The 12,185-nt window shown below is 32.6% G+C and overlaps 1 protein-coding gene and 1 non-coding gene across 2 annotated transcripts; both read right to left on the bottom strand.

The window, feature by feature from the left end:
- Positions 1-1,285: 1,285 nt before the first annotated feature.
- TRNAC-GCA (transfer RNA cysteine (anticodon GCA)) lies at positions 1,286-1,359 on the bottom strand. Its single transcript has one exon. It is a non-coding gene; the product is annotated as a tRNA-Cys (tRNA).
- Positions 1,360-2,918: 1,559 nt separating this feature from the next.
- LOC143571996 (pectin acetylesterase 9-like) lies at positions 2,919-9,072 on the bottom strand. The gene is made up of 12 exons (XM_077057274.1): positions 8,706-9,072; positions 8,536-8,618; positions 7,617-7,746; positions 5,847-5,921; positions 5,638-5,726; positions 5,429-5,553; positions 4,928-4,988; positions 4,789-4,845; positions 4,637-4,714; positions 4,454-4,559; positions 4,210-4,358; positions 2,919-3,127 (listed from the first exon to the last, which is right to left on the bottom strand). The coding sequence occupies exons 1-12, from the start codon at positions 8,827-8,829 to the stop codon at positions 3,017-3,019; spliced, it is 1,188 nt and encodes a 395-aa protein (XP_076913389.1). The 5' UTR covers positions 8,830-9,072; the 3' UTR covers positions 2,919-3,016.
- Positions 9,073-12,185: the final 3,113 nt, after the last annotated feature.

Here is a 12,185-nt window from a genome sequence, read left to right as displayed (position 1 = left end):
AGTGGCTCGTTTTGGAGTCCAAAACGCGGTGAACACCGCACCCCCTCATTTCCGTGCCCCCCCCCCCCGGTTGTGTAGACAACCGTGGTGGGAGGAGGGTTGGGCCAATCACATATTTTGTCTTTTAATTTTGTATTAAAAAACTAAAAAGTAATAAATGTGCAATGATTGAAATGGAATTACGAGGCATTTTATCACTACGCTTCTTTTTGCGAAACTAGTTATTGTTAATCGAGACGTCACGCATCAAAAAACACCTTTACATGCTTAGTTACCATTACATGTGGTCATATAATCGTGGGTTGCTCCATAGTTCTGGTGCTTTAATCAACACATTTCCCCCCTTGAATTAATAAAAACATTTTATTAATAAAATTTCTTGTTAAATATGCCTATCAATAATCAAACTTGGCCTACATATTTTGCAATAAAAAGAAATATACTTCATATTTAATAATGGAAACATAAACAAAATAAAAACGAGAAAAAAACAAATAACTTGTTATAATTTGAGTAAGAGAGCCATGCAAATTTATTGAATATACGGGACCATGGGTCATGTCAAATCTCGTTAGGCTCGGGGTCGAACTCACGGTTGCACGCACATAACGTCGAAAGCCCACATTGTTCATGTCGCTATGAAATGGCATATGGGTCCTCTATGCATTCATCCTCTTTGACTTGTTCGTTTTGAATTTGTTTTGGGTCTCATAAAGATTAAAATGAAGTGGTTTAATATATGTGACTGGTCTATTTATGTATGTGTGTGATTAAACACATGTTCTTGGTCCTGAGTTATGCATTATTTGTTTTGAAAAAAAAAAGACTAATATTTTTTTAATGCTATTGATATTAAATTAAAAATAAATATACATATCTATATTTTTAAAGTTTCTGATAAAACTATACAATGTGTGCATGAGAGAATGAGTAACAAGTTACCAAAATTATTTATTATGTATCACCTCATTCTCTCAACGTAACATTGCGTTCACCATTAACCAAAGGTCACAACACGTTACAACCTTATATATGTTAATTTAACTCTTCTAAACGAAACCTTAACTCGAGTTTTGTTGGGTTCTGCTAGCGGTTAACTTTGCTTGACAAATACGTGTCCGAACATTAACTGAGTGTCTATATAGCCTATAGGAGCAAAACATAGGACACAGTTACACGATGTTCACCTTCGATTGCTAAAGTTTAAAAAAAATGATTATCATTCTAATTTTCTGTAATTAATCCAATGATGTAAACTCGTACTTTCCCTAGACTCTGAAAAAAAAGACAACCCAACCGGGTTCGAACCAGTAAACTCTTGATCTGCAGTCAAATGCTCTACCACTGAGCTATGGACCCAATTGTGTCACAAAAAATATTCTGTTGAGAATAAATTGGTTAATTGAGCCCTTCAAAGTAGCGACAAAACTCGTGTTTTTAGTTTTTACAATGAATTTTCTAGCTACTCATGTTAATATAATACAATGACCTTCAATAAATTATTCAACAATCATGTACAAAAGTGAAAACATATAGTGCTTGGATGCGTTGTTGATTGTTTAATATTGAAATCGTCTTATACTTGACAGTTTGAGTGTTCAAAGAACTCGGATTGTTTAGACAATAATCAGTCATGGATTTAAATACACAATCCAAATTAGTCCAAGCCAATTATTTGAACCTGCAGTAATAAGACAACAAGAATCATATTATGTCCATCTATAAGATAATAAGAGCAATAAGACAACCACAATAATACAATGCAGTCCATCATCATCTTTGCCTATTAACTTCTGTATGTGTAATTCATACAGTCAATAATGTTGAATGAAGTGAGTCCCACTTTATATTTTATTTTGATATATCACATTTTCTAGTTTTGTTATATATAAACTACAAGATAAACACATATAGTGTTTTTTATATATTAAGATTCTTAGTTAAGTGAAGAATTTGATTTACAAAATGTTTATTTATCGCAAAAATACAATTTCGAGAAGCACAATATGACTTAGAAGAGCGTCTCATTGATTATGAATAACTGTTTTGGACGTTAGCGTTAGATATGCTTGTCATGTTTGCTTGGCATTGCCTTAATGCAACTGACGTGCATTCGTGAATGTTGGAAAGAAGTCTCGGTACTTAACCGCCTATATATTTAGATATTGGAAGCATCAATATGCGAACGTGCCGACTTGACCAGATCGTTGCATTTGATTAGATCTGCTAAGTGAAGCTCGCAACTTGTGTAATCAACTTGAGCAAATGCGCAAAGCTACAAATTTGATCAATTTTAGTGAAGTTACAAATTTTATTAGTTTGAGAAAATATGATAAGGTGTCATATAAATGTATAAGCTATGATTTTCTATGTTTAATGAAATTATATGGAAATTAATCAACAAATATTATGTGTTCATACAAAGACTTTGTTGAACTGTTGAAGACTTGAAGTCTAACACTCTAACCCATTTACTAATCCAGGTTTTGGGCTACAAAAACCTATTTATTTACGTATTATGTTGGGCCAAATACTTGTGTAATGGGCTGGTTGTTAAACAAAAACCCATGTTAAAAATCCATGTGAACATATTTATACATTGTATCCCTTAAGATTCATTTATGTGCGTAATTAACCATTCATTTATTTATGTAATTATATGATAACACTCAAGTTTTATTAATTACACCATTAACCCAACACACTTATTTACATAAGGTACCCCGTAACTTTTATTTAGTTTTACCACAAACCACAAAACTTTTATTTTTAACATGGTAACCCTCGTATCATATTAAAATAATAGTAAGAGAGAAAAAAACTATTTTCTAAAAGAATATTTTATTCAACTCTGAGTCCAATTATGTAAAGTAAAACATCTGTATATCTTTTCATATGAAGAATGAATTATATGGGCAAATTTGTGTGTTCTAATTAGTAATTAAGTAACTAATTACTATCTCTTCCATGAGGTATGCTCAGGCTATTTGTAGTTGTATAATTTTGATTTTGTATACTATGTGGCTCCTATGAGATTGTGGCACGTGGTGTCACATGGATAACGACAATCAACCTTCTTAGAAACATTTCTGTTGAAGTACCAGTCGCCAACGGATTCTGCAATAGTCTGTATAATGGTTGAAAAATGGATTAGCTTGCTCAAGCAAAATGAAGCATACTCACTAGAGATGGCAATATGGACGGGTCGGGTTTGGGTAACTAGTCTGAAAAAGTTCTGATCCATGAATTATATTTGGTATAATAGGTGCCCCAATACACCTTTTTGTCAAACAAAATTTGAGCTTTATACAAATAACTAAATGTCATATATGATTTCAAAAAAGTTACTATTTCATAGCTTTTTACAAACAAAATGTCGCGTTTCTTCTTTGGTGGGCTTAGGGAGTAGTGGTTTCGCGGTCAGTCAAGCCGCATTAAAAGCTGCTTCAGGTAAGGTGGCAAAACATGAAAAGGCGTGTCTTGACAACCAACATGTATTTATTCCTTTTGCTTTTGACACTTTTGGTTTCCTCGCGCCTGAAGCTGTGGAGCTACTTACCCGTGTTCATCGGGTCATGCATAGTAATGTTATGACTCCAAGATCAGCAAATATAGTTTTTAAAAGATTGGATTTTGCGATTCAAAAAGGGGTAGCGGCGCAGCTTGTTGCCCGCTTGCCTTCTGTTTCGATGTAATCCAATAAACAATCATATATTATAGAAGCAATAAAATTTTATATAAAAAATTTTTCAATAAATAATTTAGAAGGTTTTATGCATTAAAAAAATACACTTTTGAGAAATTTATAGTTTCCACCCATTTAGCTCAATATATATATAGAACATACGGGAAATCACCAAAATACCCATTTTTAGCCGAGAAATTAACGGAAAAAGCCTTGACTTTGTAAACTGATCAAATAGGGTGTGGCATGTGTCAGTTGGCGCAACAGATTTCAATAATCTGGCACAGCAGATTCGACATGGCAGCGCTATTTCCGCTTGAAGTAATATTTTCAGGTAAGGAAAGAAGGTCACATGATATTGAGTAAATAAAAAGTCAAGGGCCATTTTGTCAAAGTCAATGGTCAAAACTCAAAATGGCTACTTTGATAATTTTCCCTAAAAACATAACCCGAGTCAACTCATTCATATGCCGAAATTGCCACCTCTATTACTCGCTTAAAAAGATGAGTTAGTTAACACGGACCTCATTAAGCAGCAGCGGTGAATCTAGCGCAAACCATGTGTCTTGTGACTCACTTTGGCAGTGTGCAAAACATGAATTTATAAAAACATCTCCTCTTGTTGAATCCAACAAGAATGACTTCACAGCTGTAAGCATGTCTACTCTGAAAGCTAAACACATTAACACATCCATATATAAATATTAGAGCAGTAAGTAGATGTTACTAAAACTATTCATAATATAAAGTTGTAAAAAAATCATGAACCATGCAAAAGGCTTATTTGCTCCGGACTGCACGCGCTTGGATTCAATTTGCATCTGTTCCAATGTCCATCTGGATCAGCTGATGGTGGAACTAATATATGGTGGAACTACCAAAAAAAAAAAGTGAAAAAGTATGAAAGTATATTAAGGTTACTAGATGCAAGAAATTATACATGTATCTTACTTGGTATACATCGTATGCGGAATTTAATATGAAAAGTGGTGGTGTAATGTGTTTCAACAAGTATTGAGGGAAGATGCACTGTGAAACAGCTAACAAGTGTCAAAAATACTATTGAGAATAAAACATAAGTGAGTGAAGATGCGCGTTATTACTAGTTTCGGATCGCTGATAGAGTTTTTGCAGTTTTCGTCTAGGTTGTTCTCTATTCCCTGTCAAAAGTTTGTCTATATAATTATTAGTAATTCGGAATGCATAGTGCTGCTTAATTAATATTGATCATTGTTTGTGTACCTGTAGCGTGACAAGCTGTTGAAAGATTGTCCTCTGAGTATGTATCATACTGATGTCGGGTCTGCAACCCGAAAATCCAGAGAAAGAAAAAAACGTTAAATTTTGTCGATTTCAGCCCTTTCTTTATATGGGTCGATTCGGGTTGTTATTTTCTCAACTGATTATAAATTTATAATCATGGTTAATTCAAAATATGGATCATTGTTTTACTAATTATAGTTAACATATTAATTGTTAAAATGGACAAAACAAGTTGCGGTTCATTGTTTTACTGAAGTAATATGTTAACTATAATTAGTAAAACAATGATATGTTAACTTGATTAGTACAACAATGATATGGATCATTGTTTTACTAATTATAGTTAACATATTAATTCGGGCTGTTAACTTGATTAGTAAAACAATGATATAATTAGTAAAACAATGATATGAATCATTTTACTGCATCCATCTTGCCACCACGAATATATAACAAGATTAATATATCATGGAATCGTACGAGTCCATAAAGAATCCAGCATCCCCGAGACATTTTACTGCAGTAGTATCTGGTAGATAACCGCTAAAGTTGTTGCAATGCAAGTAGGATGCCAAACCACCAGCAGAACACCCCGAAAGCAAAGCCTATAAAATATAATAAGTTTATAAAAGTTTTTTTAACGTTTGTAGATTTTGAATTGATGTCAGCTTTAACTTAATTATATTTACCTTGTTAGCCGACCCCAAACCTTTTGGCAGAAGATCTTCAATGATCGCTTGCCAAATCCGTTGGCCACGAAAATAAAGTAGTAACGTCTGTTATTCGTAGTGCATATAGAAAATTTGTAAAATTTTGTATTAGCAAAAAGATTGCATGTAATAATTTAGTTATTTTTGTTTCTTAGTAATGACTGTTATGTGATATTTATGTATCCCATTGTCGAACTTAGAATCCCCGGCAAAAGATCCTCCATCGCAGTATCTCAGCTTCACGCGATTCCAGTTGTAAAAATCTGTTCAGTTTCTTGTTAGAATTAGTTAGTTTTTTTGGGTAATTAGTTACATTTTTCTGTTTCAGGATCAAATACATTTTATTCTTAATATGAAAACAGTGAGAACCAATTTGTTGTTATTAGGTTTGTTTTTATAATTGTCCGCTGTTATTTTTTGTTCATGTATACTGATTTCCGATTATGAGACGTTATAAGTATTCGTTGATTTACATTTTGTTGTTATTGTTAGGTTTTTTTTCTTATCTGTCATAAGTATTTGCTGTTGTTATTTTGGTGCTGATTTTGATTATTTTGTTGTTATTATTAAGTTTTTTTTCTTTGTTATTATAAAACATTGCTTATGTAGATTGGTATTGTAGTTGATATTATTTCCTATGATTCTCATGTTAAGATCATTTTGTACATAAACCTTCCTCACATTTTTCTTTATCAACTGATATAAAAAGATGATTATGTTTAAAATTCCAGTTCCCATAGTATTAAAAAAAAACTATTGACAATCATGCCACATTACAAATGAGCAGTGCATGGTCCAGTACACTGATAAAGTTGCATTTGACCATTGTCAATTTGTATCTATATATGATGAACATGGCAAAAGCTCAATGTGAAAGTTTATCATTTAGGCAAATGACATTTTTACCCTCCCGATTATTAGTGCACATAAGAGCATCTTCAATACGGACTAAAATACGCTAACATAGTAGCACGTCATAAAAATTTTAACATCAATTTCTTATTTCCTGTATAACCCAAAATTATTGTCATATTATCACGGGGACGGCTTAGGCATAGGGCGATGTGGGCGACCGGCCATGGCACTTCATTTTCGGGGGGCACAAAATTATATATATATATATATATATATATATATATATATATGAAAAAGAAATATGTATATTTAATGTTTTACTCTATTTATACAATAACTTGCTTTGTCTAGTGGCAAAGGAGTATAACATCTAACCAAAAGGTTGTAGGTTTTAGTCTCACTTGATATATTTTTATACAAAAAGTTTTTTACACAACCTAAATCATAACTAAGTAAGCCTATTTTAAAATTTAGTTATTTAAACCAAACAAAAAACCATTTACATAAGGCCTAAAATTTTTTTTTGCTTATATTATTTCGTTACTCGTTAGAGTCTATGGGCCTTTTTATTTTGGCTCGGCCGAGGCATATAAATTCTCGGAGACGGCCCTGCATTATCACCACCTTTTACATTTTATTTTAATAAACAATTTGTTTTTCTAATGAACTATTTATATTATTTAATATGCTGTGGTGTAGTGTGGTGGTAAAGGTGTTGACATTACCTAGCAAAGACTAGGGTTCAAGTCTCATAAGAGGCTAAAAAAATGAAGAATAAAGATTAGCCGTTAAATAAAAGTTAACATGTGAAATCATAAATTAAAATTGGGCCTAAGCATGACGAATTGCCTATAAGAATAATTTAATTTTAAATGTGTCTGTACTCTATACTTGGAATTCAATCATCATATTCATAAATATTAGGTCAAGTAATTTTCATTATTGTACGTTTAATGAATTATTACTTGCTTTAAAAACGATTTGGTGTTTATTAATAATATACATTAAAGTTAATAAATTAGAAAAGAATAATAGGTAAATTATTTATCAACTTAGCATGAATGGAGAAAGCTGAAATGGAAAAGAAGACAATAATACATTACCCGGGTTACATGATGCGTTATTACTAAGAATGCCTGAGAAGGTCTCTAACTTATTCATTAGACGTGTAGATCCGCGTCTAGTTAGGGCTCTCTTGGCACATGATTCGATATCATTACACCAGCCGCCACCCTATTACCACTGAAAGTTAGCATATATATACGTAGACACCATGAAAAGACCACAATAATATTTCAATCAAGTTAAGTAGTTTAGTGCGTAATTATTTAGTAATAAATTAGTTTGAGGACCATTAAAGCCATACAAATAGTTGGAAAAAAAAAAACGCATACAAAATTTCGAATCATTATTAAAGCATTGATTTAATAATTACCTATCTATACACATATGTTATTGTTAGTTAAACTGATTATTTTTGTTCTTTTTGGTGTCATTTGTGTTAAAAAATTTGAAAACAATGAAATGTTAAATAGCTATAAAATAATTAGGTACATCATGTGAGTTTAATTTTTCTGCCCCACCAATATATGTAGGCTGAAAGCATGTAACGGATGGTGTTGGACTCATTCTATAATAACTAATTAATTAAATATTAGTAGTAATAATAATAATATAAAAGGAACATAGTTTTTTTTTAATAATTATTATATGAATATGATGTGCATTAATTAATATTGTCCGTAGAATAAAAAAAGGTTGAAGATGGCCAGCCGTTTTTATTTTGGATTTATTCTTTTTAAACCAACATAAATGATAGGATTGTAACATCACATTACTGTTTCAGTTTCAACTTTCAACATCATTGAGTAATAAAGTTATAGTTAAAAACTGTTAAATCAATTCGGTAAAAAGTACAAGTGAGTTGAAACATAAAAGACAATATTCATTTAGAAAAGGTCCAAAAATGTGTTTACTGTTTAAAATGTGACAAAGAGCACAAAAGTTTAAAGTTCAAAGTACCTCAAATTGCAAAAGCCAGTTGCTTGATCCTGCCCCAAATCCGCGATGTATATGATACGCAGGTAAACTACCGTCCAAACAATCTATAAATTATAAATATTCATAAAAACATTCAGTCAGTTGTCATATCATATTCATAAAATAATTACTTAAAAAACACATGTACATACAAGCACCAAGCGCGCCAGCGCTGTGGACTAGAGTCATGTCCACCAGAAGACGGTCGCCCGAGGCTGACAAGGTGCATGTCAACAAGGTGGTTACAACAAACACGATTGTGACAACTTGCTTCATTGCTTCTTGTAAGCTCTCTTGTAGTGTGAAATTTATAAACGCTTACAAGTGAATTTATAATTTGAAAGGTTGCATGGAAAATAAGAAGACCAGACGGAAAAGGATAAGAATTCAATTTTCAGAGAGAAAAAGAGTAATAAATAAAAACGAATGTTTGCGTTTAGAGTTTGGATATGAATATGATGATATGAAGACTGATGAGTCCACAAGATGAAGTGTAAGGCCCACATCAAGATGGACCAGTGGGTGTGGTGGGCCCGGGTCTAAAGCCCAGCTGGTATGATGGCTTAGGAGTTAGGAAGGTCAAATTTGGGTCCCTTCACACTTGTCGGCTAAGCAATGAGGTTGGTTTTGTCTAATTAAAGGTGATTTGATTTATGTGTAATGTGTTTTGTCAAGATAAAACAAGTTTTATGTGAGTATATTCTATATAAAATAATAATTTTATAATATGCATATATTATTATATATTTGTATAATACTTTACAAGTTTGGTGTCGCAAAGCCCCTATTAGGCTAATTTGCGGGTAGTATTTTCTTTGTTTTGTTTTAGTTTCAGCCCGTAATGAACCTAATGTGAATTTTGTATTTGTTCTTTTATTGTTTTGTTTTAGTTACGGTACCGTGCCAAACGCGACGGAAACCGACCGAATTCGCTAGACTCACCGGGTTTTGTTTTAGTTCCAGTATCATAACAAAAATCGACCGAATGCTGATTTTTGTTGTTTTAGTTCCGGTACCGTAAATAAAATGACGAAACCGACTGAATTTACGTAGACTCAACCGCCTCAATGCACGGGATCGATAACGGTCGGGTTTTACCAATGATCGAGTTTTTACCGACCGACGCCATGCCATTGGTCCACCCCAAATTTTATAATTTTTTTGGTTTTATTTTTGTTTTAGTTTCGATACAATAAAGCACGTAACCAAAACCGACCGAATTCACGTCGACTTACCGTATCAATGCTTGGGTTTTACCACCGCCCGGGTTGGAAAAAACACTAGTTAAAATATAAAAGGAAAGAGTATAAATATCAAGTTTGTCATGTATGTTAAACATATAATAAAAACGTTGCTTATGCCGGTGAGTTTAGAGTTAAAAGCATTGCATTAAAACAATAGCTTTATCAACATGTTATTGATAGCAACTTTTCAGCCTGTTATTGATAGCAACTATTACAAACTTGCTCAAACGAATAATCAACATGTCAAACATATTACACATACAAGCAATTCGGATAGTTAACGTTTTTTTTTACCTTCTTACTCAACACTATAACATCTCAATTTTTAAGATTTCCCATTTAATGAAACTTTAAGATCACAAACGTTTATAAAACGATTATTTATAAAACCTCGACTGCTTCACATACTCTTGGCACATTCTCATGGCCACAACTCTAGTAAGCATGCTACGTCTCTCGGCTAAACCAACGCATCGCCACTATATCGTTATGTGTAAGTTCATCCTGAGTTATGTGGAATTTGCACAATACTATTTGAATCTGCATGTCACTCTAAACAAGAAGGACATAATTTGTAATGCACTTTTTTTTTTAAATTTGAAATGGTAAATGTAATGTTCTTGCAATTGACTTGTGGGGCCTTGTAACATATTTTGAAACATTTCAAATAGGATGTTACAAATTGAGTTTCTTAATGGCTTGTCGAGCATGAGTTCTCTTATTGATCAAAACAAGCCAAACTTAGCTCGAACGAGTCTGGCTCAATTCTAATTGAACTTGTGCTTGGCTTGTTTACAATACGGTACTAGGGATGAGATCAGTACCAAACCGGTACCGTAACAAAAAAATAGCGATACCAAAAACATGTAAGGCATATACAAATACCGTATTGATTTTTTCGGTTCGGTACTGATAGACATCAATACCATTGAAAATATTAAAACTGAATGGTACCGTCATCGAGAACATGAAAAGACAAATACCAGTATATGCAGGAACCGATTGTGTTTGGTTGGTACCGGTTTGAGATGCGTTAGTTAGCTTCGAGCTCTCGTATGTCAAAAAAAGCCGAGCTCAAGTCTAGCTGAGCTCGGCTAAGCTCGTTTACACCTAGGGATGAAACTGATCCATACTAGTACCAAAAAACGAGTAAAACCATCTACCAAATATGTACCGATTCTTTGTTACGGAATAGATCAATACCGGTACCATTAAAAATACCTAAACCGAACGGTACCGATACTGAAAACATGAAAAAAGAATACCAATACCGCTACAGACTGTGTTCGGTTGGTATTGGCACCGTAGCGTATTCGGTAATAAATGCCTCTCTATTTACACGTTACACCCCTAATTATGTTAACCTGATTTGTTTACTGTGTTGAGTAGGTTTATATTTGTCACAAACAGTAAATTATACTGTATAACCTCAAACCAAAAAACGTTTATTCACCAATAATCAAGAATCAACGAATACAAATGGTATATTACGAATTACAGATCCAATCAACAAATATTCTCGAAATTAACTAATGAAACAAACATCAATTACACAAAAATGACTGCTACTAAGATGAGTTTCATCAAGAATGTTGAAACCCTAAAAAAGAAGAAGACGAAGAACGAGAGAAGCCACACACAGTTCTTGTGGCAGTCCAATTATATAAATCAATTCAAGTATCTTTTATTAACTTGTGGCCCATCACACGAACATCTTCAGCACAATTCAGCTTCAGCCCAATTCAGCGAAACCATAAGCCCATATCGCGCATAAGCCCAACCATCCTTCTAGCCATTAATCTCCCATTTATAAGCACAACAGACCATATGCAAAAAACACACGTAAACATGTAAGCACAATATCTTTTGGATACAAATTGAAAGTATAATAAAAAATAATACATCATATATTTTCAACAATATTGAACTGATTAATAGGACATATATTTAGTAGATACTGAATTATATCACACGTTCTCTCTATTATTAGAACATATTTTTGTATATCTTTGTATTTATGTATAATAGTAATAATTAGAGATATATGTCCACCAGCTAGAATAAGGTTGTATCTTTATATATGTTTCATGGAATATGTAATTATTTCGAGACAGTAAATCAATAACTATAAGGTAATAAATATATGCTAAACATAAAATGTTTATATGTTGAGTTATTCCTGGATTTTTTTAATGGTATGAAACAATTGCTTGGTTAGAATCTGACAATTTCGGTACCTATTTTATTTTTCTGGTATTTGCCATTGATTCAATTAAACTTATGTGTTGTTCTTATTTGTCTATATTATATTGTTACATACTTACATATGCTGTTATGTTAGTTGTTACCATCTAGTTAAATTCTTATATTGAACAGCTACATAACATA

This window comes from Bidens hawaiensis, unplaced genomic scaffold (assembly GCF_021521415.1).
Source record: "Bidens hawaiensis isolate Kalapana, Puna unplaced genomic scaffold, B.hawaiensis_p1.1 tig00025659_1, whole genome shotgun sequence".
NCBI lineage: Eukaryota > Viridiplantae > Streptophyta > Magnoliopsida > Asterales > Asteraceae > Bidens > Bidens hawaiensis.
This window is presented reverse-complemented; position numbering and strand designations above follow the sequence as displayed.

Bases quoted from the DNA above. Each gene is read 5' to 3' on its own strand.
- LOC143571996 (XM_077057274.1), bottom strand. From the start codon at position 8,829: ATGAAGCAAGTTGTCACAATCGTGTTTGTTGTAACCACCTTGTTGACA. The intron at 5,922-7,616 runs GTAATGTATTAT...GAAACTGAACAG, and splicing joins TAACGCATCATGTAACCCGG to ATTTTTACAACTGGAATCGC. The intron at 4,560-4,636 runs GTAAGATACATG...TTTTTTTGGTAG, and splicing joins CCGCATACGATGTATACCAA to TTCCACCATATATTAGTTCC.